The 24,894-nt window shown below is 35.7% G+C and overlaps 1 protein-coding gene across 3 annotated transcripts in view; it reads right to left on the bottom strand.

The window, feature by feature from the left end:
- The window catches only part of ANAPC10 (anaphase promoting complex subunit 10), a 120,434-nt gene that overhangs the window by 58,936 nt on the left and 36,604 nt on the right, over nt 1-24,894 (bottom strand). The window contains exon 5 of one of the 3 annotated variants that reach the window (XM_021938831.2): nt 3,481-4,496. The exons of 1 other annotated variant lie outside the window; for it this stretch is intronic. In XM_021938831.2, the coding sequence (XP_021794523.1) occupies nt 4,446-4,496 (51 nt within the window). In that variant the 3' untranslated portion in view covers nt 3,481-4,445. Of the gene's footprint in view, nt 1-3,480; nt 4,497-16,359; nt 17,167-24,894 lie in introns of those variants that run through there. One more of the 3 variants, XM_009207639.4, reaches the window with a different exon arrangement.

Below are 24,894 nucleotides of genomic sequence, written 5' to 3'. Positions count from 1 at the left end.
GAGTTAGTGAGTTAGCAAAACAAAAAAGAAAGGCAGAAACTTAACAATATCAAGTCTAAACTACTTAGAGTTCAAAAACAAGCACTCAATGCTGAGGTACATATTCACAGGTGGTAAAACTATAAGGACAATTAAGAAAGTTATCATAAAAAGGTAGGATCATAGTTTTCCCTAAAGGGTAGGGGAAGGTTTGTGACAGGAACTGAGATACTCATAATGTTCTATTTCTTATACCAAACAGATATATGTGTGTGTGTGTGTGTGTGTGTGTGTGTGTGTGTGTGTGTGTGTGTGTACATGTATGCATGCATGCACGTGTGTTTTATGGACTTTGGAGAACAGGGAAACACTAAGGACACAACAGAAACTCCAGAACACAGTTGCCGAGTTCCTCATGCTATCCATGAGATTTAGTTTTTACCAAGTCCTTCATACTCCAGGTAACACCACGATTTGCTGCTATGCAAGCTCTAAAATAAATAAACATATTGAAATGTATCTTTTATCTTAGAACACAAATGAAACAGAATTGTATGTATGGCAGGTATGAGAAAATCTTATCAAATATATAGAAATTTAGACTGTTCACATGTATAAGTAATTTTTAAGGTACAGCAAATTAAAAAGTACACTATCATTCTATTACCATAATTTTTAAAATGTTTTATTATGCTGAGATTACAGGCATGAGTCACTGCACCCAGCCCTATCACCATAAATTTTAACAGTAAATAAATATTGAAAACAAAGAAAGGTTAAAACTAGCCTTTAAGTAAACATGTCAGAAATATATCTAAGAAAACAGGCTATTTCATATCATGCCACTGGATTATAACCCACTGAGAAACAGGTGGGGGAATCATAAATTTAAAATGCCAAACAGTCACTATAAAACACTTTTTATATAAGTCATTTAACTATTAAGTAAACAATTGCTTATTTAAAAATCCAGATAAAGGCGAGACACAATGGCTCACACCTATAATCCCATGTCTTTGGGAGACCAAGGCAGGCGGATCCTGGAGTCCAGGAGTTTCAGAACAGCCTGGCCAATACGGTAAAACCCTGTCTCTACAAAAACCACAAAAATTAGCAGGGCATGGTAGCATGCCAGTAGTCTCAGCTACTCAGGAGGCTGCGGCGGGAGGATCGATTGAACCTAGAAGGTCTAGGTCCTAGTGAACCATGATTGCGCTACTGTACTCAAGCATGGGCAATAGAGCAAGACCCTGTCTCAAAAAAAAAAAATTCCAGTTGAAGCAGAAAGATACATGGAGACCAAGTTACCTTTTAAACAACTGATAACAATGAAGCCTTAAAAAGGCCATTTTACAACTGGGCCTGGTGGTTCACGCCAGTAATCTCAACATTTTGGAAGGTGGAAGGGGGAGGATAGCTTGAGGCCAGGAGTTCCAGACTAGCCTGAGCAACATAGTGAGACCCTATCTCTACAAAACAAAAATAAAAGTAAATAAATAAAAGGTCATTTCAGAATCAAGCTGCTTTCAAAAGGACTACTAAAAAGCTAACTAAGGTAGGGCACAGTGGTTCATGCCTATAATTCTTGCACTTTGGGAGGCCAAGGTGGGTGGATCGCCCGAGGTCAGGAGTTCGACACCAGCCTGGGCAACATGGCAAAACCCTGTCTCTACCAAAGATACAAAAATTAGCCAGGCATGGTGGTGCACACCTGTAATCCCAGCTACTCGGGAGACTGAGGCAGTAGAATCGCTTGAACCCAGGAGACGGAGGTTGCAGAGAGCTGAGATTGTGCCACTGCACTCCAGCCTGGATGACAGAGTGAGACTCCATCTCAAAGAAAAAAAAAGAAAAAAAAGTTAAGGCAGCCAGGCGCGATGGCTCATGCCTGTAATCCAGCACTTTGGGAGGCTGAAGCAGGACGATCATTTGAGGTCAGGAGTTCGAGACCAGCCTAACACGATGAAACCCTGTCTCTACTAAACATAGTAAAAATTAGCTGGGTGTGGTGGTGAATACCTGTAATCTCAGCTACTCAAGAGGCTGAGGCAGGAGAATTGCTTTAACCTGGGAGGCCGAGGTTGCAGTGAGCAGAGATCGCACCACTGCACTCCAGCCTGGGTGACAGAGTAAGACTCTGTCTCAAAAAAAAAACAAAAAACAAACAACAACAACAAAAAAAACCCTAAGGTAAAACCTGTAAGAAGCAGGCAACAAATTCAACAGATACTTTTGATCAAGAGACATCACTTTCTAGAGAGAAAACATGCAAAGCATCAGAAATCAAAAGTGGCATTGTATTTCTCAACATTTATGATGAACATAACGAGGCAATGGAAAATGTGTTTAAAATTCTAAGGAAAATTATTTTCAAACTAGAATTCCACAGCTAAGTGATTCTTACTGCAAGGTTGTCACAATCCTATGTAGGTAATGAATCAGATGCAGAATTCTGACTTCAATATAATCTAAATATGCTTTGTGGAAATGTGGAATTCTGAAAGAGATTGGGAAGAAAAATAGTGTGAATTATATAGGAGTGGATTAAAGGGACATCATTAAGGCTGACTTCATTCAAGTTTTCTTGCTTTATGATTTTGCCTTTTCTATGAGATAATAATAAATAACAATTAACATTTTGGAAGTACTTATTCTTTGGCAGGCACAGTTGTAAGAACTATAGATGTATTGATCTTTCTTCCAGCCTTGCAATAGCCCTATGAGGTACACTTTTTTTGTTTGTTTGTTTGAAACAGAGTCTCGCTCTGTCACCAAGCTGGAGTTCTGTGGCTTGATCTTGGCTCACTGTAACCTCCGCCTCCCAGATTCAAGCAATTCTCCTGCCTTAGCCTCCCGAATAGCCGAGTAGCTGGGACTACAGGCACACACCACCACATCCAGCTAATTTTTGTATTTTTTAGTAGAGACGGGGTTTCACCATGTTGGCCAGGATGGTCTCAACCTCTTGACCTCAGGATCCGCCTGCCACAACCTCCCAAAGTACAGGCATGAGCCACTGCACCCGGCCAAGGTACATTCTTTTTATCTTCATTTTAGATACTAGATATCTGAGGCTAACATTCCAAGGTTCATGGTTACATGGCAGAGCAAGAATTCAAACCCCAGCAGCTGACTCCAAAGCCCATGCTCTTGGAGCTTTAACAACCCAAAGAAATAAATAGTTAGAGGTAGTGAAAACTCTTAATTTCATGAGATTATATAGGAAAGCAAACTTTTGTATGCTTTTGTTTTGGTGGGGGTGGGGGGGAGTTTTTTTTTGAGACACAGTTTTGCTTTTCATGCCCAGGCTGGAGTGCAATGGTACAATCTTGGCTCACCACAACCTCTGCCTTCCGGGTTCAAGTCATTCTTCTGCCTCAGTCTCCCGAGTAGCTAGTATTACAGGCCTGTGCCACCACACCTGGCTAATTTTGTATTGTTAATAGAGATGGGGTTTCTCCATGTTGGTTAGGCTGGTCTTGAACTCCTGACCTCAGGTGATCCACCCACCTTGGCCTCCCAAAGTTCTAGGATTACAGGCGTGAGCCACCGTGCCTAGTCTATTATATGCTTTTAAGACCTATAAAAACATAAATTTTAATGGCTTTGCTCCTTTCAGCTACCATTCTCTGAGCTGCTACTATGTTTCAGGCACTTAAAACATTTGTTGCAATCATCCCAACATCATATCTCTAATTTATAGCTAATTTATAAGTAACTTAAGTTCATAGAGAGGTTATACAATCTGCCCATGGGTCACCTAGCTAGGGACATAGCCAGCCAGGATTTGAAAGTAATTATCCTGCAAAATCCTGAACATCACCAAAGCAATAACCTTAAAGTATGTATGCCTAGAATAAAAATAAAAGAACATATTCTAAGATGAGTACAAGTCAATAAGCATCGACAACTCAAAAACCCATAATTCTATATATGCTATAAAGAGATGTGGAACTTTGAAGGGGATTGAGAAGGAAGAAACTAATTCAACTGGGTGAAAGTCTCATAATACTTATTGTTTTATTATTAGTTAATATGCATAGAAATAATGCATGACAATGGGAACAAATACAGTTCTTACTACAGATCTAGGTAGAGGTAAAAATTCAATATACACCTCCAGTTAGATTAAACAAACAGCTGAAGTAGCTCCCCAACCCAATGACCCACAAACACTTTGCTTGTAAGATCTATAACTTCCATTGGTCCTGTAACTCACATATAACAAATTTTACTTATAGAAGTATAAAAATTAGCCAAAAACTCACCTCATAATTTACTTTCAGAAGTGTTTAGCTAAAACTAGAACACCTATCTAACAAGGGTTAAGGTGAAATTTTACAAAATGAATATTTTGGAGTCAGACGTAACAATTATTTTACATGAATTTTTTAAATACTGAACTAACTCTATTACTTACAGCTTAGATATCATGAAGTTTGACTTCATCTTGATGTGAATTACCATCATTTTGAGAAAAATGTTAACTTGTTTCCAAAAACTATAATCATTGATAACTGAGGAGAAAAAGCAAAGACATTTTTTGTTCTATTCACAAGTACCAACAAACAGCCCAGTGTGGAAATGGCAGTATGCCAGGTTGCCCTGTGAAGAATTAGGCTTCGTGGCAATCAAGAAATTCAGACATCTTAGGCCCCTAGAAAACTAACATGTTAAGGACTTGGTGCTTTCACTTCCCCTTCTAGAAGGCATATGCAAGATATGTCTTGCTTAGATGACAATCTTTTCCATATTCTGAATTCAATGAGAGAATAAGACAACTAATAAGAAGCAAATTGAGGAGCAAGCATCATTGTCTACTGGATCTAGTGACTAAAATTTAATAAATGGTCCCAGATATATAGCAATATAATCCTAAATAACCAGAAGAAACAATAATTAAAAGATTTGTACAACAATTATGAAATGTAAACGTGCATTTGAATTTTGATCAAGAAACTCAGAGTGAAATTCAGAGAACAAACCTGAAATTATATCTTTAGAAAAGACAGTCAAAATGGTAAAAACCCAGTTTCAGATATGTATATTTATTCCTTTATTAACTTCTACATAGAAAGTTAAAAACAAACAAACAAAAAAAAGAGTTGAATGATTCCAATAAACCTTAGGGGACACTGTGGACCACAACATCCATTTTACCAAATTTAAACTTGAAGTTCCCTATTACCTGGTAAATAATTTTTTGTTTTGATGTTGTATGAATCTCAATGAAGGCTGAGACTGCCAACACACTAGACTACATTTCACAAGTTTGCTGCCTGTATCTAACGTGATACTCAGCAGCATAAGAGTAAAAGTAAATGAAGTGAAACAGGATCAAAAATTATTCTAAGCTTCCATAAATACACTTCCTGAACATTCCTTGATTACGTAGGGTCAGTTGAAAAACTTGACTAACTCAAAACAATATTATCAAGAAGCCAACGTACTTAAGATTCTGAATTCCAAGTGAAATACAGGACATTTATGATATTTTCAGATGTATAATCTAGCCAAGATATACTTTACTTTATAAATAAAACAGATTTTAAAGGGCAAACATCAATATTTAAATCAATCCTTCTTCACATATATCTTTGACAAAATTTCTCACCTTCAATACTTTCTAATTTCATTTTTTCATTTTTTTATTGTATATAAATACACAAGACTTTTCTCTACTTTTTGATGTGCCAATAACATTAGTGCAACATACAGCCATGACAACTTATCCTATAAACAGAATCCCTCACAAATTGAAAAATGTAAGAACCAACAAATGTTTCACTACACTCAGAAAACACAGAGTCTTTATTCCAAGAGGAACTTTCAGTAAAAAAATGATGTGTGAACAGCAGACACTGATGTTCACACAAGCATACTGCAGACAACCCAGCAGGCGGTTTTCTGTTTTTTTTGGATTATGCTGTGGAGGTGCTGGCACAATGGAATTTCAATACCATAACTGCTTATTTCTCTGTATATCTTTAAAATAACAGGTAAAGAAAAAATTAACTTAAAAAAAAGTGTTTTTAATTCTTCTTTTCAAACGATGTAATTTATAACCATTACACAAATAGAGAAGCAGCACAAAAGAGGGGAAAAAAAGAAATAAAGTAACGTTCCAAAGGTTCAGTTTACAAGGACCTCACACAAAGTTTTTTTTTCTCTGCAACTCTTACTAGAAACAGTATTATTTGCTAAAAATGCACTAGCTGCCAAGAGCTATGGTCCATCTAAAGCAAAATGCTTAAGATGGAAACAGTGTTAATACAAAAAAAAGAGGCAGGATTCAGTATACAAATTTCTGTAAAATCTATTAAAAAATAAGATGAAGTTTTGATTTTGATACATTATTTTGACTAAAAAACAATTCTAATTATAGACAAAATACTAAAATACATAGTACTGTATTAAAACAATAAGTAATCAAATTTCAAACTTTCTAATTAATCCTTTTTTTGTAAGTTATTGGGAATTCAACACTAGTCTTGGTTCACATGATAGAACAATGGGAAAATTTTCCGAATGGTTGAACACTAACCCTGACAAGTGTGGAGAGCCAACTACAATACATTATATGGTAGCATAACCTGCCACCCACGTTGCTGAGAGAACAGCTTTCAAACACATGCACTGAGCTGTAAAACCGCAAAATCCCTTATTACACATTGTCTTTCTTACTTTAGGTGAAATATACCATCAATTCTTTCCATTATAAATCTTTTTTTATTACTATTTTTGAAGCCCTTTTACAATTTGATTGTTGTTTTCTGACAAAGTAAAAGATGCCTTTTACAAAAAGAAAATGCAACAGGAAAGTGATCACCCTCCTACAGTACTACAAATGAAGGCTGATATCTGCTGCACAATTTCCCATAGATTAACTGGAGAATCCATATTACCTAAAATGAGTTTCCAGATAAAATTCTTTTTCTTTCCTTTGAAAACCAAACCCTTATACTAGAGTTCACCAAGTTTCTTAAAGCATTTGAAAATATTTGCTTTCTTTAATAAAAGTTGACATATTGCTTTGGGAAGTTCTTTAATACATAATTTTGATCATTACCAAAAAAAAAAAGAGAAAAACAAATTGTCAAAATTTGTTAGAAAATAAATATTCTTTCTCTCTATGTTTCTTCCCAACATTTTCCCCTTTCCTTCTACATCAGCACAAATACAAACCTATATTTAAAAAAAAAAAAAATAGATTCAAGGAGATAAAGTTGCCCTTGACAGTATTTGCCTTATATTGATAATACACGTAAATGAAGAAAGACTGCAGAATGGCAGGTACACATCATACTCATTATAGCAATGTGTTTGACAAAAAATACATTCTTACCGTTCAGAAAAGAGCTCACTGCAACAATGACTATCAAATCTAACAAAAGGGCTTGCGATACAGAACAAAAAGCGTAAAAAAATGAAAAATTTAAAGACAGTACTTTTTAGAGATTCAAGGAGGTTAAAATCATTTCAAAACATGTGTGTTTCTCTCTAACATTCTGCCTGATTAATTTCCCTCCAAAATTCTCCTTCCTATCTTTTGCATTTTCTTCAACCCAACTCCCACCCACCATGACCCACCTCCACCCACAGTCTGCTAACTGAATCATAGCATTCCAGGACAGTTACAGGACATAACAGTTTCTTCTGGGGTTTTCATTCGCAATATTGTTTGCAAAGAGAATTTTATTTGTAAGTGTTCTATTATACTGACAGGGTCAATTAGTCTTGTGAACTATCAGTCTTTCTGCCTGATAGTTTGGTGGATCATTCAAGTGGGTACTGTGCATAACCTATAACTGAACGCAGTCAATTAACCTCAGAAACATGACAATACTGGCTATCTAATGGGCTTTTTACTTTATCTTAATAACACACTATAATTATATTACACTATAGTAATATAATTTCCCCAAAATTGGTGGTATATTATTTAATATAAATTACATTTTCCCCAAATTGAACTGATGATTTGTAAATTATGCTACATAAGTTACACAGAGTAATTTTCATTTTATAGAAGTTCACCATAAACATTTTGGAGTTTTTATAAAAACAATAATCAGTTATTATGCTGATTATTTATATGCTTATATGTTTATATAACTAAATAAAAGTATAAGATTTCTCCCAAGATGCAGAAAGCACTAATACTCTCCAAATGCCAATGTAAAAATAAATTTGCATTTTACTTCAAATATTCAAAAAAGGCTTAAAGTTGTAAAATATTATTTATCTTTTAAAAAACACACCCAAAAAGAGAATTTGCATTAACTCAGTGTTTACTATGTAACCAGGTAATGTGAATAAGTACTTTGCAAACTTTATCCTACTTAATTCTTTCAGGAATCCAATAAGACAGACATTGTTCACCTATTCTATGTATGTTTACCTATTCTATGAAACTGAGGCTTCAAAAGAGCCAAATATATCACCAAGATTCACACAGCTAGTAAGTGGCAAAACTAAGATCTGAAACCAGATCTGTCTACTTAGCCAAACTGTGGTCCTTCAACATTACTCGGCCTAAAAAAAATAAGAGAAAATTCCTTGGTCATCTCCCCATGTCATCTTATAAAACTGGATCACAGAATACTGCCAAGTTCCAAAGCCATTCTACAAAAGAATATCCAAGTGTTAATTCTTTTGTAGTTGTTAATTCAACAACTTGAAGGAGATTAATGAAGGAGTAAAAGATTACTAAGAGAGTAAAAGATTACTAAGATACAATACTCCAGTTTTTTTCATATCACTTCTAACCCAAATGCACTCTCACATATATGAATGCATATATGATCTTCTACACACATGCTTGCACCCACAAGTACCTGCTCACATACACACATACTCATCTAAACTGTCATGCATCAATACTCCTGATTTCCAAGGCTAAAGTACTGTCTGTCCATTATGCCAGCCCACGAAGAAGTAAAAAGCTATCTTAATGCCATGGCTATCAAGGTATCAATTTATTTGCAAAGAAGAATTTTAACATAAGTTGAATAACTTTTTCATATTGTAATTTTAAAAAAAAACTATCTGACCTAATGAGCCAACTTAACATATGTTCTAGCAAAAATTATATTATGATTATCTATGCTTTTGCTTTATAAATTTTCAAACATAACTAATTTGTTCAATTGTTGGGCCAAACTGCCCTAAAAGCAAATGCCTGTTACAGGAGCGCACCCTGAGCACTCCTAAATATCCATTAATACTCTCAAATCCTCTGCCTTCACATTAGCTACAGTGACTTTCAGGGCTTCATTCACTGCTTAATGGAAAAGTTTGCAAAAATATTTGTGTAATTAAGATAGACAGCGCTTTCTTGAAAATATTGGCTTGGCTAAAAGTCATGGCAGTTAAGACGTACATAAATAACTTTTAAAATGCCCATTTATACCCCCTACTCTATAAATTTGTTCCTGTAAATATTGTATTTCTTTTTAAAAATATATCCTGCAGAGAAAGTATAAGGGCTAAGAAGTAAAATTCAAAGTCATCCATATTATAAAGTCAGCTTTGTTTACTTTTTAAAATATATCAAAATAAATTCCATAAGCACAAAAAATTTCAAGAACGGAGAACAAAATCAAAGGAAGTATCCATGTTAGTAAAATTATTACCTTAGAAAATATCTAATATTTAGACAAAATGGATAAAGATGTGCTCCAGTATGTGAAGTTATTAGCTAAATACTAGGAAGCTTAAAATTGCTAAACTCTTGCTTTACATATGCCACAAAAAATAATGCCACTGATGCTGTAGTTTCAAAGGATTAAATCTGTATATCTACTCCAATGCCAAGGGAAATTTCATCAAAATAATTTTTTAAAAAAACCTAAATAACCTACATAGGTTGTTCTCTCTGTCCAGTTGCAATAGAGAAAACGCTAACACTGAAATGCCAAATATCAACATTAAAAAAACACTTCATGCTTAGATCTGATAGTAAGGAATTGAATCCAAGACTACCTATCCATCCTCTATAACTTGAGCATGTCTTAATATACATAAGACACATTTATCTAGCACTTTCCAACCGTGTACAGTCATGTACGAGTAAGGATAAAGCAAGCAGCCATTACAAAGCTAACGGAGAAAAGTACTACGGAAGGGCATAGACTTATATTGACTACAAATCTATATATATTAGGTTCATGGTAGATGTTTTTACACAGCTTATCTAATTTTCACAACCACCCAAACAAGACAGGCATTGTAATTTTCATTTTTTAAAGTAAATAAACAGAGGCTCAGAAAAAACAGAGAAACTGTACTCTCTCTGAAAGAAATGATAATACCAAGATTCCAACTCTGATCTGACAGGCTCCAAACCCCATGATTAAAGCAGCATGTGGCAAAGACAATCTAGAAACATGTTCCTTCATTTGGCTTATGTCTCACCCTTCTGTCCTACTCTAAAAACAATATTTAAAACCCAGATTGCAGGTTATGAAACAGACTGGGTTTTTCCGTCTGTAAGCCAAGGTTAGAGAACTCTGCGTTCAATGGCAAGTACAAGATGACTCTGGGGGACTATCAGCAAGTTTCAAATGACTATAACTTCAGGTTAAATGGAGTTCAGTGAGTCATGATAATTCCATGCTACTGATAATCCTGAACCTGATTAACAGAAAAGTTTCAAATTTGAATTCCAGATCTGTTTTAGACAATTCCCTCTCAACACAAGGCAACTCTTCATTCAAAATAAGTTTCTTAAAGTCAGGAACACTTCTCAATGCCTTTCATTAAATTTCCTCAGAGAAATGATAAAATTTTTAAATTGATAAAGCTATTGTTCAACTAGATTTTACAAACTGGCTGACAACTCTGACTCAACTTTTACCCTTATATTACCTTAAATGTGTAGTGGCTACCTAAATACTAAGGTAGAACAGTGAAGGCAGAAAGAAATTTCTTCTCATTCCTCAGTCTCTCTTTATTCCCTAAAGTACCTTCCTTATCATACTTAGCCAGAGCTCATACCTTTGGGCTATGATAACAGGCAAATTAGGATTGCCCTACATTCCCCAAAGCTATATTACATTCCCTTTGGTCATTATTATCTTCTCTAAGATCACATGCTGATATCAGAAAGTAGGCTGCTAGAGCAGAATCAATTTTAGAAGTAATCTGCCTTGGACTCTTTTCCTCAGTAAAGCTAACAGAGATGCCCCTCCACTATCTTTAAAATAAATATCAAAGGCCACTGCAGAAATAAATTGCACAAATATTAACTGAGCACCTATGTGGTAGGTACTCAGCCACACAGGTGATCAAGACAGATGATGTCCTTGTGCTAATGAAAGCCATCAAACATTTGTGGGCCCTGAAAAGAAATATGCCATAAAATGACAAAATAAATGACTAAGGCCAAGATTAGTGTATAGAAATATACAAAATTGTTACCACATGGGTCACAAATTTGGTTCTAAGCTTCCTGACAGTCAACACGAAGTGGGTATCATTACTGGTTCTGACACAGCATAGAGATTCTTCTACTTACAGATTCATTTCCAAAGGGTCATCATTAAGTCTACTTAATCTCATGTGTCAATTTCTAACTATAGAAGCAACTACTAATACCATCTATTGGTAGTTGACAGAGCTGACATATATCTCCCCAACCTCCCTCAATATAGGTCATGGATACTAAGAAGAAATTCTATGAAAACAATTTTATAAAACAATGCTGCCAAAGAATAATATTCAAAATTGCTAAAGAACATGTTTTTCAAGCAGCTCCAATTTAAAAAAAAAAAAAAAAAAAAAAAAGGAAATTCAACCACTGGAGGAATAGTCCAAAGATATAGGAATAATTGAAACTATCAGCCTCTCAGTTATTTCTTATGCAAGTTTTGTGTGTAATACCTCTTTGCTCTAATTTATTAATAGGAAAATAAAACTTTGAGATAAAGTTTTGAAGTTTTAGCAATTATGTCTAAAATAAGTACAGGCATATCCCAGATACATTGTGGGTTTGGTTCCAGACCACAGCAATAAAGTGAGTATCACAATAAAGTGAGTCAGTCATACAATGTTTTGGTTTCTCAGTGCATATATTATGCTTATACTCTACTGTAGTCTATTAAGTGTGCATTAACATTATGTCTAAAGAATAATGTACGTATCCTCACACAAAAAAAATTTACTGCTAAAAATTGCTAACAATCCCTTGATTCTTCAGCAAGTTATAATTTTTTTGGAGGTAGAGGATCTCAGTTAATGGTGATGGCTACTGACAGATTAAAGTGGTAATTACTAAAGTCTGAGGTGGCTGAAGCAATTTCTTAAAATAAGACAACACTGAAGTTTACCTCATTTATTCAATATTCCTTTCATGAAAAATATTCTCTATAGCATGCAATGCCATTTAACAGCATTTCGCTTACAGTAGAATTTCTTTAAAAATTGGAGTCAGTCTTCTCAAACTGTGCTACTACTGCTTTATCAACTAAGATGATGCCATATTCTAAATTCTTTGTTGTCATTTCAAGAATGCTCACAGCACCTTCACACACTAAAAACTACTTTCTTAGCTCATTCAACAGAAGCAGCTCTTCACCTGTTCAAGTTTTATAATGAGATTGCTGCAATTTGGTCACATCTTCAGGCTCCATTTTTGTTTTTTTGAGATAGGGTCTCTCTCTATAGCCCATGCTGAAGTGCAATGGCATGATTATGGCTCACTGGAACCGCCATCACCCGGGCTTAAGCAATCCTCCCACCTCAGCCTCCCAGGTAGCTGGGACTACAGATGTGCACCACCACACTCAATTAATTTTTTTGAATTTCTTTTGTAGAGATGGGGGTCTTGTAATGTTGCCCAGGCTGGTCTTGAGCTCCTGGGATCAAGAGATTCTCCCACTCCAGCCTCCCAAAATGCTAGGAGTACAGGCGTGAGCCACCACACCTGACCTTCAGGCTCCCTTTCTAATTGTAGTTCTCTTGCTGATTCCACTACATCTGCAGTTACTCCCTCCAATGAAGCCTTTAGACCCTCGAAGTTATCCATGAGGACTGGAATCAACTTCTTCCAAACTCCTGTTAATGTTCATATTTTGACCTTTTCACGTAAATCACAAATATTCTCAGTAACATCTAGAATGGTAAGTTGTTTCCAGAAGATTTTCAATTTGCTTTGCCTAGATCCATCAGATCATTTGCCACTATTTATGGCAGCTAATGCCTTAAGAAATGTATTTCTTACATAATAAGACTTGGAAGTCAAAATTATTCCTTGCTCCATGGGCTGCAGAATACATGTTGTATTACCTCCTTGTACAACTCCATCAAAGCTCTTGGGTGACTATATGCATTGTCAGCGAGTGTAGTATTTTGAAATAAATCTTTTTCTCTGAGCAGTAGGTCTTTACAATGGGATTAAAATATTCAGGAAACCATGCTCTAAACAGATGCGCTGTCATTCAGGCTTTGTTCTTCCATTTAGAGCACACGGGCAGAATAAATTTAGCATAATTCTTAAGGGCCCTAGGATTTTTAGAATAGTGAGGGCTGCTTTCAACTTAAACTCACTAGCTGCATCAGCCCCTAACAAAAGAGCCAGCCTGTACTGTGAAGCTTTCAATCCAGGCATTGACTTCTCCTCTCCAGCTATGAAAGTCTTAGTTGGTACCTTGCAGTAGAAGGCTTTTTGTCTACATTGAAAATGTGTTGCTCTGTGTATCTACCCTCATCAACTATTTTAAACAGGTCTGCCAGGTAACTTGCTACAGCTCCTCCATCAGCACTTGCTGCTTCACCTGGCTCTTTTATGTTATGGAGACAGCTTCTTTCCTGAAACCTCATGAACCAACCTCGGCTAGTTTCAAACTTTTCTTCTGTAGCTTCTTCACCTCTCTCAGCCTTCCTAACACTGAAGAGAATTTGGGCCTTACTGTGAATTAGGCTTTGGCTTAAGGGAATGTTGTGGCTGGTTTAATCTTCTATCTAGGCTACTCAAACTTTCTCCATATCAGTAATAAGGCTGTAATGCTTTCTTATTATTCATGTGTTCACTAGAGTAGCAAGTTTAATTTCCTTCAGAACTTTTCTCTTGTATTCACAACTTCACTGTTTGGAGTAAGAGGCCTAGTTTTTAGCGTATTATCTTGACTTCCAAAATGCCTTCTTCATTAAGCTTAATTCTTTCTGGCTGTTGAGTTACAGTGAGAGATGTGAAACTCACTTAAATAGTTAGAGACCATCATCATTAGTTAGAGGCCTAATTGAATTATGCCAATTAATTAGGTTATTAATTGGCCTAATTTCAATATTGCTGTGTCTCAGGGAATAGGAAAGCACAATTAGACAGAAAGAGATAAGGAAGCAGCCAGTTGGTGGAGTAGTCAGAACACAATATTTATCAATTAAGTTTGCTATATTATATGAGCATGGTTCATGGGGTCCCAAAACAATTACAATAGTATCATTAAGAATCACTGATCACAGATCACCACAAAAGTTATAATAATAATGAAAAGGTTTGAAATATTGTGAGAATTACCAAAATGTGATAGAAACAGGAATTGAGCACACACTACTGAAAAAATGGTGCCAACAGACTTCCTTGACATAGGATTGCCACAAAGCTTCAATCTGTAATAAAATGCAGTATCTGTAAAGTACAATAAGGTGAAAAGCAATAAAATGAGGTAGGCCTGTGTAGTTCTTAGCAGACAATGAAAATGGATGCAGTAATTTTTAAAGAACTATTCATTTTTTTCATGAATCTCAAAGAATTCATGAAAAATTCATGCAGTTAGAGGAATAGGCCAACAGCCACATAGTTATTATTGCATACGGTTATTGTAAAGAGACATTCTATGTAAATTATATATATGGATTGGCCAGATTCAGCATAATTAAGTGAAATGAGAGAAGGAGCCAACAGGACTTTGAAGGATATTATAATTTTCCTGAAAAATTTAATTTAGTCTAAGGACACTATTAAATAATCACAGAGTACCTTTTAGTCAACCTCAGAGGATTTCACACAGTCTGATTACTTAGTTAACTCCTACAAAACTGAAAAACTGTATGTTATAGAAAACAAGATTTTAAGCAATGTTTTAAAAAAAAAAATTGGAGTGAAAAAGAACTGCATGTTCTCACTTATACACGGAATCTAAAGGTGAACTCACAGAAGTAGAGAGTAGGATGATGGTTACCCGGGGCTATGAGTAATGGGGACAGTTGGAAGATGTTGGTCAAAGGACATAAAATTTCAGTGAGGCATAAGAAATAAGTTCATCTACTGTGCATCACTGAGTACAATTAATAACAATATATTGTATACTTGAAAATTGCTAAGACAGATTTAAGCGTTCACACCACAAAAAAATGACTTATATGTGAGGCATTACCTATGTTAATTAGCTTGATTTAGTCAGTCCACAACATATACAAATATCAAGACATCATTATAAGCACCATAAATATACATAATTTTCTGTCGATTTTAAAAAGCTAAATTTAAAAATTAGTAAAATAACACTAGCCTAACCAGTTTACAGAGGTGGAATCCACGTATTTTCTAATTTCAGTTGTTCTCACAGATAAAATAGATATACTAATACAATAAAATAGTATTTTAGTTGTTACTGTCTCTAAGTTTCATTTATAAACAACTATATTGATTTCTATTATAAAATTAGAGAGGTTTTCCTATTAAAAAAAAATACTGGGGGCTAGGCGCAGTGGCTCATGCCTGTAATCCCAGCACTTTGGGAGGCCGAGATGGGCGGATCACAAGGTCAGGAGATCAAGATCACCCTGGCTAACACGGTGAAAACCCATCTCTACTAAAAATACAAAATATTAGCTGGGCGTGGTGGTGCATGCCTGTAATCCCAGCTACTCGGGAGGCTGAGACAGGAGAATCGCTTGAACCTGGGAGGCAAAGGTACAAGTGAGCCAAGATCGCACCACTGCACTCCAGCCCGGGTGACAGAGCGAGACTCTGTTTCAGAAAAAAAAAAAAAAAAATTGGGACACTCATTTATTATACAAATCTCATTTCTTTAGCAGCATATATACAGTCTCAGGGAAGAAGTAGGAAAAACAGCAGTTGCCAGTGTACTATAAATACTATTATTGGCCGGGCGCGGTGGCTCAAGCCTGTAATCCCAGCACTTTGGGAGGCCGAGGCGGGTGGATCACGAGGTCAGGAGATCGAGACCATCCTGGCTAACATGGTGAAACCCCGTCTCTACTAAAAATACAAAAAAAACTAGCCGGGCGTGGTGGTGGGCGCCTGTAGTCCCAGCTACTCGGAGGCTGAGGCAGGAGAATGGCGTGAACCTGGGAGGCGGAGCTTGCAGTGAGCCGAGAACGCGCCACTGCACTCCAGCCTGGGTGACACAGCGCGAGACCCCGTCTCAAAAAAAAAAAAAAAAAATACTATTATTATTTTAGCTAAGTGTGCCAGGCAAACCCTAAGAAACCTTATCCTGACTGATGAGGAAGAAGATGTAGAGAAGATTATATATTTTCAATATGAGGGACCTGCCATTATGTTTTGTTTATCTGGTGGCAAAGAATGGGAACTTAGGAGATACATAAGACCCAGAACAAAAATTTAATCTTTTCATTATCAAAATTAAGTAACAGAAAATTCACATAGCTACTCAGGAAACATGTTAACTTGGAACAAGATTAAATCTAAACACTTTATGCTCAATAAAGATTAAAATAGATAGCTAACGTATCATCTGAACAATTCCCTACTATTGCCTCATACTTATGGTATCACTTAGTCTAAATCTAGATCTTTTCTCATTGTAAGTTCTTTGAAAGCTTCCTCTACATACTGCCTCTGTCCTACTTAATTATCAGAAATCAAGACTAGTTGTAGGCCATCCAATTAGCTAATTATCATTCTTAATTAATTATCTAATTACAAAGTAGGCAACTGATTCTAAAAAAGTGGTGAGATTGCTAAGCTACGGTTTCTGTTTGGTACCATTAACTGTAATTTCAAATACAAAAGGAAAGATTCCCAAATATCTACAAATCCTTGTATGAAGAATTCTCTTCATTCCTTTATGAAGGAGAAATGGACACAAAAAAGTATCCATTGTCTTTTATTTGCAGTTTCTGCTTCAATATTCTCATTCCTTTATCCTGAGTCTTGAGATTCACTGATTCTTCATTTACCACATGTAAAACATGAGGCTGGAAAAAAAAATGAGGTTCCTGAGTAGCTCACTTCTATTAAGATATACTTTTAAATTATGATAAAATACTTTAGCAGGTAGTTTCAGCAAGATTTACTGCAGCTCTTTCAACTGATTACTACTGTGTGTTTTCTTTTTTTTTTTTTCCTTTTTTTGGAGGTGAAGTCTCACTCTGTCACCAGGCTGGACTGCAGTGGCACAATCTCGGCTCACTGCAACCTCTGCCTCCCAGGTTCAAGCAATTCTCCTGCCTCAGTCTCCCGAGTAGCTGGGATTACAGGCACTTGCCAACACTTCCAGCTAATTTTTCTAATTTTAGTAGAGATGGGATTTCACCATGTTGGCCAGGATGGTCTCAATCTCTTGACTTTGTGATCCGCCTGCCTCGGCCTCCCAAAGTGCTGGTATTACAGGCCTGAGTCACCATGCCCAGTCCGATTACTACTGTTTTAATCAGCAACATGTTAGTTGCCGGAAATATTTACTCAAAACTTACCACACCCGGCGTGGTGGCTCACACCTGTAATCCCAGCACTTTGGGAGGCCAAGGCAGGAAGATCACAAGGTCAGGAGATCGAGACCATCCTGGCCAACACGGTGAAACCCCATCTCTACTAAAAAATATACACAAAAAATTAGCCAGGCATGGTGGCGGGTGCCTATAGTCCTAGCTACTCCGGAGGCTAAGGCAGGAGAACGGTGTGAACCCGGAAGGCGGAGCTTGCAGTGAGTGAGATTGCGCCACTGCACTCCAGCCTGAGCAACGGAGCGAGACTCCGTCTCAAAAAAAAAAAAAAACTTACCACAGGATGAGGGGACATACTGAATTGTGTGTGTGTGTGTGTGCACACGCGCATGTCTGTGTGTGCATATGTTTGTACATGGAACTCAAGGAAAAGTGGTCAAGTATGAAAGAGGTCAGTAAATGAAGACTATCAGAGACACCAGACACTTGCTCAAGTTTATTTTTCTTTCTCCTTATTATGTCTCTACTCTTGCATCTATTTTATTCATTCTACACCATTCTGTGTCTTCCCATATCTTATAGGTGTACTCTTTTACTTTATAACTTCAGTTTGCTCATGGCCCTTCACCTTACCCACCCTTTTCCATATCACTGTCTCTCAGTATCAGATCTTGCCAATGCTAACTTTGCCTCTGTTTCTTCTGAGTTAAATTTCTAAGGCAAAAAAATTAAAAATAGAACTACCTTGTGATCCAGAAATCCAACATCTTCATATATACCCAAAAGAGATGAATAAAGGATCTTAAGATACATGAACACCCACTGTTCACAGCACTACTATTCACACTAGGCAAGAGGTGGGAACAACCCAAGTGACTGCTGAGAGATGAATAGATAAGCAAAATGAAGTACATATATTTTGTACCTGCTGAATATTTTTTGGTCTTTAAAAAAAAAGGAGGCTGCTGAGGTGGCTCACGGCTGTAATCCCAGCACTCTGAGAGGCCGAGGTGGGTGGATCACCTGAGGTCAGGAGTTCGAGACAAGCCTGCCCCAAATGGTGAAACCCTGTCTACACTAAAAATACAAAAGTTAGCCAGGCATGGTGGTATGTGCCTGTAGTCCCAGCTACTCAGGAGGCTGAGGCATGAGAATCACTTGAACTCAGGAGGCAGAGGCTGTAGTGAGTCGAGATCATGTCACTGCACTACAGCCTGGGTGACAGAGCTAGACTCTGTCTCAAAAAATAAAAAATAAATTAAATTTAAAAATAAATAAAGGAAATCCTGTCACATGATACAACATGAAGCTTGAGTACATTATGCTAAGTGAAGTAAGCTAGTCAAAAAAGGACAAATATTGTATGATTTCACTTATATGAGGTATCTAAAGCAGTCAAATTCATAGAAACAAAAACTAGAATAGTGCTCACTAGGGCCTGGAGAAGGGGGAAACTGGGAGTTGTTACTTAATGACAATGATTTTTGGTTTTGAAAGACAAAAAAGTTCTGGAAATGTGTATTCACAACCATGTGAATACCATATATGTAACACTACCGAACCAACTGTGCATAAAAAATGGTTTAGGTGGTAAATTTTATGGTATGGTTTTGCAATTTAAAAAGTTTTTAAAATGTCTGAGACAGGGAATCTGATTTGCCCAGATAATCTTTTTGAAGCAAACTACACAAGCATGGGTCAACAGCAAGCCTATGAACTGCTGGTAATGTCAGAGGCGTGTGAAACCAGAGCAACTCCATCTTGAAGAGGAGCTGGGTATAATGAAGCTGAGACTTACTGGGCTGCATTCCCAGACGGTTAAGGCATGCTAAGTCACCAGATGAGATACAAGGTCAGCATAAGATACAGGTCATAAAGACCCTGCTAATAAAACAGGCTGCAGTAAAGAAGCTGGCCTAAACCCATCAAAACCAAGATGGTCACAAGAGTGACCTCTGGTCGTCCTCACTGCTACACTCCCATCATCACCATGACAGTTTACAAATGCCAGGGCAAAGTCAGGAAGTTACCCTATATGGTATAAAAAGGGGAGGCATGAATAATCCACCCCTTGTTCAGCATACCATCAAGAAATAACCATAAAGATGGGCAACCAGCAGCCCTCGGGGCTGCTCTATGTAGTAGCCATTCTTTCATTCCTCTACTTTTTTAATAAACTTGCTTTCACTTTATGGATGTGCCCTGAATTCCTTCTTGCACAAGATACAAGAACTCCTTCTCGGGGTCTGGATTGGGACCCCTTTTCCTGTAACATCTTTCTGGCGACCACTGGAGAGACTATAGTGCGGAAACCCCCGACCCAAAAGTTAACAAGTTTGGGTAAGTGGCGGGGCCCTGTAAGAGTATGGTTATTTAACAACACTTTAATGAAATACCTACTGTTTCAGACACTATGCTAGGTTCTCAGACAGGTGCCCACCCTGCTCTGATCAGCAGGCTATATTCCCAGTATGTTTTCCTTATAAGAGGGGTTGATAATCTACATTTCTAAAACCATGTCATTTTCATTTTCATAAGTAAAATGCATATTTCTATTGAATTATATTCCGTCATATGGTTAAATAAAGGGAATTTAGATTTTGTAGGTTTTTTGTCTTCTTTGCCCTAAGCTATTACCATTGCTATTTTGCCTAAAAGAAACAGTGTAGGTCTTCTATAACTGCTGTAAAAGATCACTTGAAAAAAGTGACCTTTACAGGACAATGTTCTTGAAAGAAAATTCATCAACTTCTAAGTTTACTTTAAGTATGCATTAGCAGCACAAAACCTTCCAAATCAACACATTATGAAACACACAAGAATCCTCCTCAGAATCATCTTATTTGGCACAAATATTATAATTAGAAAAGATGGAATTCCTGCTATTAAATCATTTCATTAGTTCCCAATCTATAAATTTAGAAACAATTACTCCAAAGAGTGCTTAAACAAGTTTCAAGAACTACCTTAGTTCAGAATTGCATTAAGTAAATTACATTAAGCAAACTGCCTATTAAAACATGAAATACAGGAAATGTTTCAGTCCCTATCTGCCTAGATACTCCTGACTTCTTTCCGCTTCTGTGACAACATATTCTCTTAATTTTCTTCTCATCTTTCTGGGAGTTCCTCTCAGCTTTCGTCACTGGATAACCTTTTCCTATTCAATTATTGAATATTGGCATCTTCATGGTCCCAGCCCTAGAACTTTTATTTTATATCTAAACTTCGATTTACACACTGATGATTCCCAAATCTATACCTCTAACCCAGACTTCTTTCCTTAGGTTCAGATCCATACACCATACCCTACTATCCATGGACTACCTACTGAAAATCCCTCCATTTGAAGAGATACCAGAAATCAGTGACCAAAATTAATCTTATTATCGAAGCCCCTTTCTCTCTGCCCCTCCCCCTCAGAATGTTCCCTCTCTGTATGCCATTTCTAGTAAATGCCAACTTTCAACCAGTTGCCTAAGCTAAGAATTCTAGATGCCTCTTTCTACTTACTCGAATTCTACCCAATATTCTGAATACATCCCAGGTAGCAATCAGTCACAAGTCCTTTTAATTTATTTCAAATATATCCCTTCCTCTGGAACCCAACTGCTGTAGCCTTAATTAAATCCTCATAATTTTTACCTGGCTAATATTATACCTACCTGGTCTTTAGGTGCTCCAGCTCCAGCATTCCCATGATTAAGCTGTGTCAAAGTTTCCTCATTTAATGTCTGACATTATGTACAATAGGACTATACATTTTCACTGAAACAATTATATACTATATTTATTTCCCTACAAGAATGGAAACTTACGTATGGGAGCCATGTTATATCACAATAAATGTGTTGAATGAATAAATACTTCTTCAGTCTTTCTTATCACTCCCTCAGACCTATCCAGCTTCCAGGCAGACTGAATTACTTGCACTTCTGTCACTATACCATGCTACTGTGCTTCCATACCTTTATGTACATCATGACCCTGCTAGAATGCCTCCACTTGATTTTGCACCTGAATAGGCTTTGTATTTATCCGAAACAGTCAGTTGAACCATCAACCTCTTCAGCTTTTTAAAACACTGGGCTCTTAAAACCACAAAACAATATTGTGTTTTTAAACACAATATTCCATTGTGTTCCCATAGCCACCTCCAGGTACTTACTATACTATATGGCAACTGAGAATTTTTTGCGTATCTCCTCCATGAGACTATGAAGTGCTCAAAGGCAGAAACTATGACTTTATTGTATCCCCAGTATCTAACATATTACCTGGCACTTGGCAGGCCCCACAGCATTATTCACAGAATAAAGCATGAATCTGTTTTGTATGAAATGCCAGACTACATCTCTTAAATAATCTATAGTATAAGTTTGTGGTCAAACAAAAACAAGATACAATAAAGTTTCTTAAAAATATAGATGATACTTCTTCTTAAAAATACAGATGATACTTTTCTGTATAACATATTTTAGTTCCAAAAGGAAATATACCCCAAATGCATAGTTACCTCAGCTCCACTTTAGAAATAAGTGATGCATACAACAAATAAACATTTTCAAAAATTCTATACATTGTTTCCAGAGAAAGTTAGAAGATAACATTTTTTGGCCTAAAAATTATGTGTATCACACCAAAACATTCTACAATGACTTCAAAGATGAACTAAAGTTAGTTATGAAACTAATTTTTTTAAAAAAAATCTTTTAAACTATCTAAATTCAACAAAAACTATTTTTCCAAAGACTTGATAAATTACACTTTCTGTCTTATCAAACCAATTGATATTTATAGATACTGCCTAAGTCATTCCGCTTTATATTAAATTGTTTAAAATAGGCCCCTCATAAGAAAGTAAATATAAGTAGATTTTGGGATCAACGAATAGAGCCAGAGCTTTTGTTGCATCTTCTTACTCTATCACATACATTAGTGGAACTCAAATTATAATAGGAAATATTATTTTATCAGAAGAACTGACATATGAACCACTTCTGTCAAAGTACCATATATGGACTCACATGGTTGTGCTACTGAAATAAGGACACAAGTAGAGAGCAAAAGGCCACATGAAACCATGGGAAAACATTACAGCTCTCTTTAACACTGAAGACTTATTTCAAGCCTCTTTTAAAAAAAAAAAATCACTTGGTAACAGCTTTATTATCTGAAGACAAAAACAGGGCTTAAAATTCACTTAAGTACTCGATCTTGTGCTCTATCAATATTTTATCCTTTCATGGCCACAAATTTTAGAAGCAATAAACCAAAGGACAACTTTCACATATGCTGAAAGTATCTACTTAACCTTAACAAGTTGTTTCTCATATAACAATATAGAAATAATTTGAGAACTGTCACAGTAAGTCTAAAAAAACACTTTAGTTTCATATTTAAGTACAAAATATTCTACAATAATTTTTAAAAACAACAATAACTAGTTAGCAAATTGAAAAGGACTTTAAGTATCCTTGAATTTCAGCTAGAGATATTTTCTAAAATGCTATAATGGTCACATTTAAAATATAATGTTCTTTGGTCTGTTGCTCTAAATGATAAAAAAAAAAAAAATTATCTCACACATTATTTTCCCTTCTAAGAGCAAAAGAAAACAACATTATATCAAAACATAATGCTAAAATGCAAAAGATCTAAGAATTTAAAAACTACCATCTTGATCTGAAAATTTCTCTTGAATAACATAAATTCATACACAAAAGTAACCCAACTGAGATGAGGCATTCTGCAAAGAAAGACAATGTAGACTCAGAAATGCTAAATTATCACTTCTATACAGAAACAGTCTCTTGTGTAGAAGCAATAAATTGCAAATATCTTATAAAATGTTCTTAAATTGTTGGTTTTCAATTTATGTGGAATGGGATATTTTGAATACAAGAAAGTACAATGAGAAGCATAAATAATTTCAATTTTGTCATTAAACATATTCTGTTTGGCCAAATTCAGTTTTAGTATCTTGTGACTACTTAGCAGAAAGTTCAATTTAAGTCCTCTGGTATAGTGGTTAAAATACACATTCTAGGGTATTAAAGGAAGGGTCTGATGCCTTTGTAGAGAGTTATCAATAGAAGTAACAAAGATCTAGATACAATACATGCTTCATAACTAAAATGAAGGAAAATAGGATAGAAAAGAATTTATTGCTAAATAAGGTAGCTATCAGCTTTTCTCATCTTAGACTATTTTTTCAGTTACTACTTCAAATCAACAATTACAAAAAAATAAGCATTTCAAGTAAACAAATTCATAATTTCTAGTTAAAAAAAAAAAGAAAAATCTATTAAAACATTTCAATACACACTACACTACACCCTCCAGTGGGCAAGCATCCATGGAAAAATATAAAAACATTTAGGTGGATTTTCCACTCAGTTAAATCAGTACTATAACTAATTAAATGATGACTCTAAAAACCTCATAAAAAATTCACACTATTTTAATTACTTGTTTTAGTATCTGAGTTAGAAGCAGCAAAGATTTTTTATATATATTTAGATATTGTGGTAGAATAACAGAAAAAATAAAATCATGATCTGCTTCATCCTTCCTTAAAAAGCAAAGTGCCATCAGGCTCTTATTTAACTTAGAAAGAAAAAAAGGTAAACAGTATAAATCTCATACAAAGATGTATAATTAAAAGATAAAAGTATTCATATCATGAGCTGCAAAAGCTAGGCACTAATAATTTAAAGAAACATCCAAAAATTATGGTTCCTTAGTGAGAACTATTGCAGAAAAGTAGTATGTTCAATAAGTTTTCCAGGAAAACAACTCACATTATCACCTGGTAATATTTTGTATTACTGGTCTCATGAGGCTATGTGGTCACTAAACAGAAATATAAACACTTAGAAAAAATTAAGAGACTACCTATAAGAGCTCTTTTTCTATATGGCTAACGTTTCAGCACTTAGATGACATAATAGAAGCAAAGACTAGATTAAAAGTATTTTACAAGGTCCAAATATCACTTAAAGTTTCTCCTGTTAACTTCTCAAAATCCTTATTTAATGTTAGTAAAATTTACAATAGAATACAAAACATCTTTAATACAAATACCTAGAAATTTCACATGAATATGTACACTTCCCAAAAATGCATCAAAGAGTTCTTGCATATATATTCTCTAGGAAAAACTAGTACAACTAAGATTACTTGAGGTCTTGAACTTACTACAAATAGGCTATGAAACTAGAGAATAAAGGACAACAGTGACATCTAGTGGATGTTTCA

The sequence above is a fragment of the Papio anubis genome, chromosome 3 (genome assembly GCF_008728515.1).
Source record: "Papio anubis isolate 15944 chromosome 3, Panubis1.0, whole genome shotgun sequence".
Lineage (NCBI taxonomy): Eukaryota > Metazoa > Chordata > Mammalia > Primates > Cercopithecidae > Papio > Papio anubis.
Note: the sequence above shows the minus strand (reverse complement) of the source record. Positions and strands in the feature narration are given on the sequence as shown.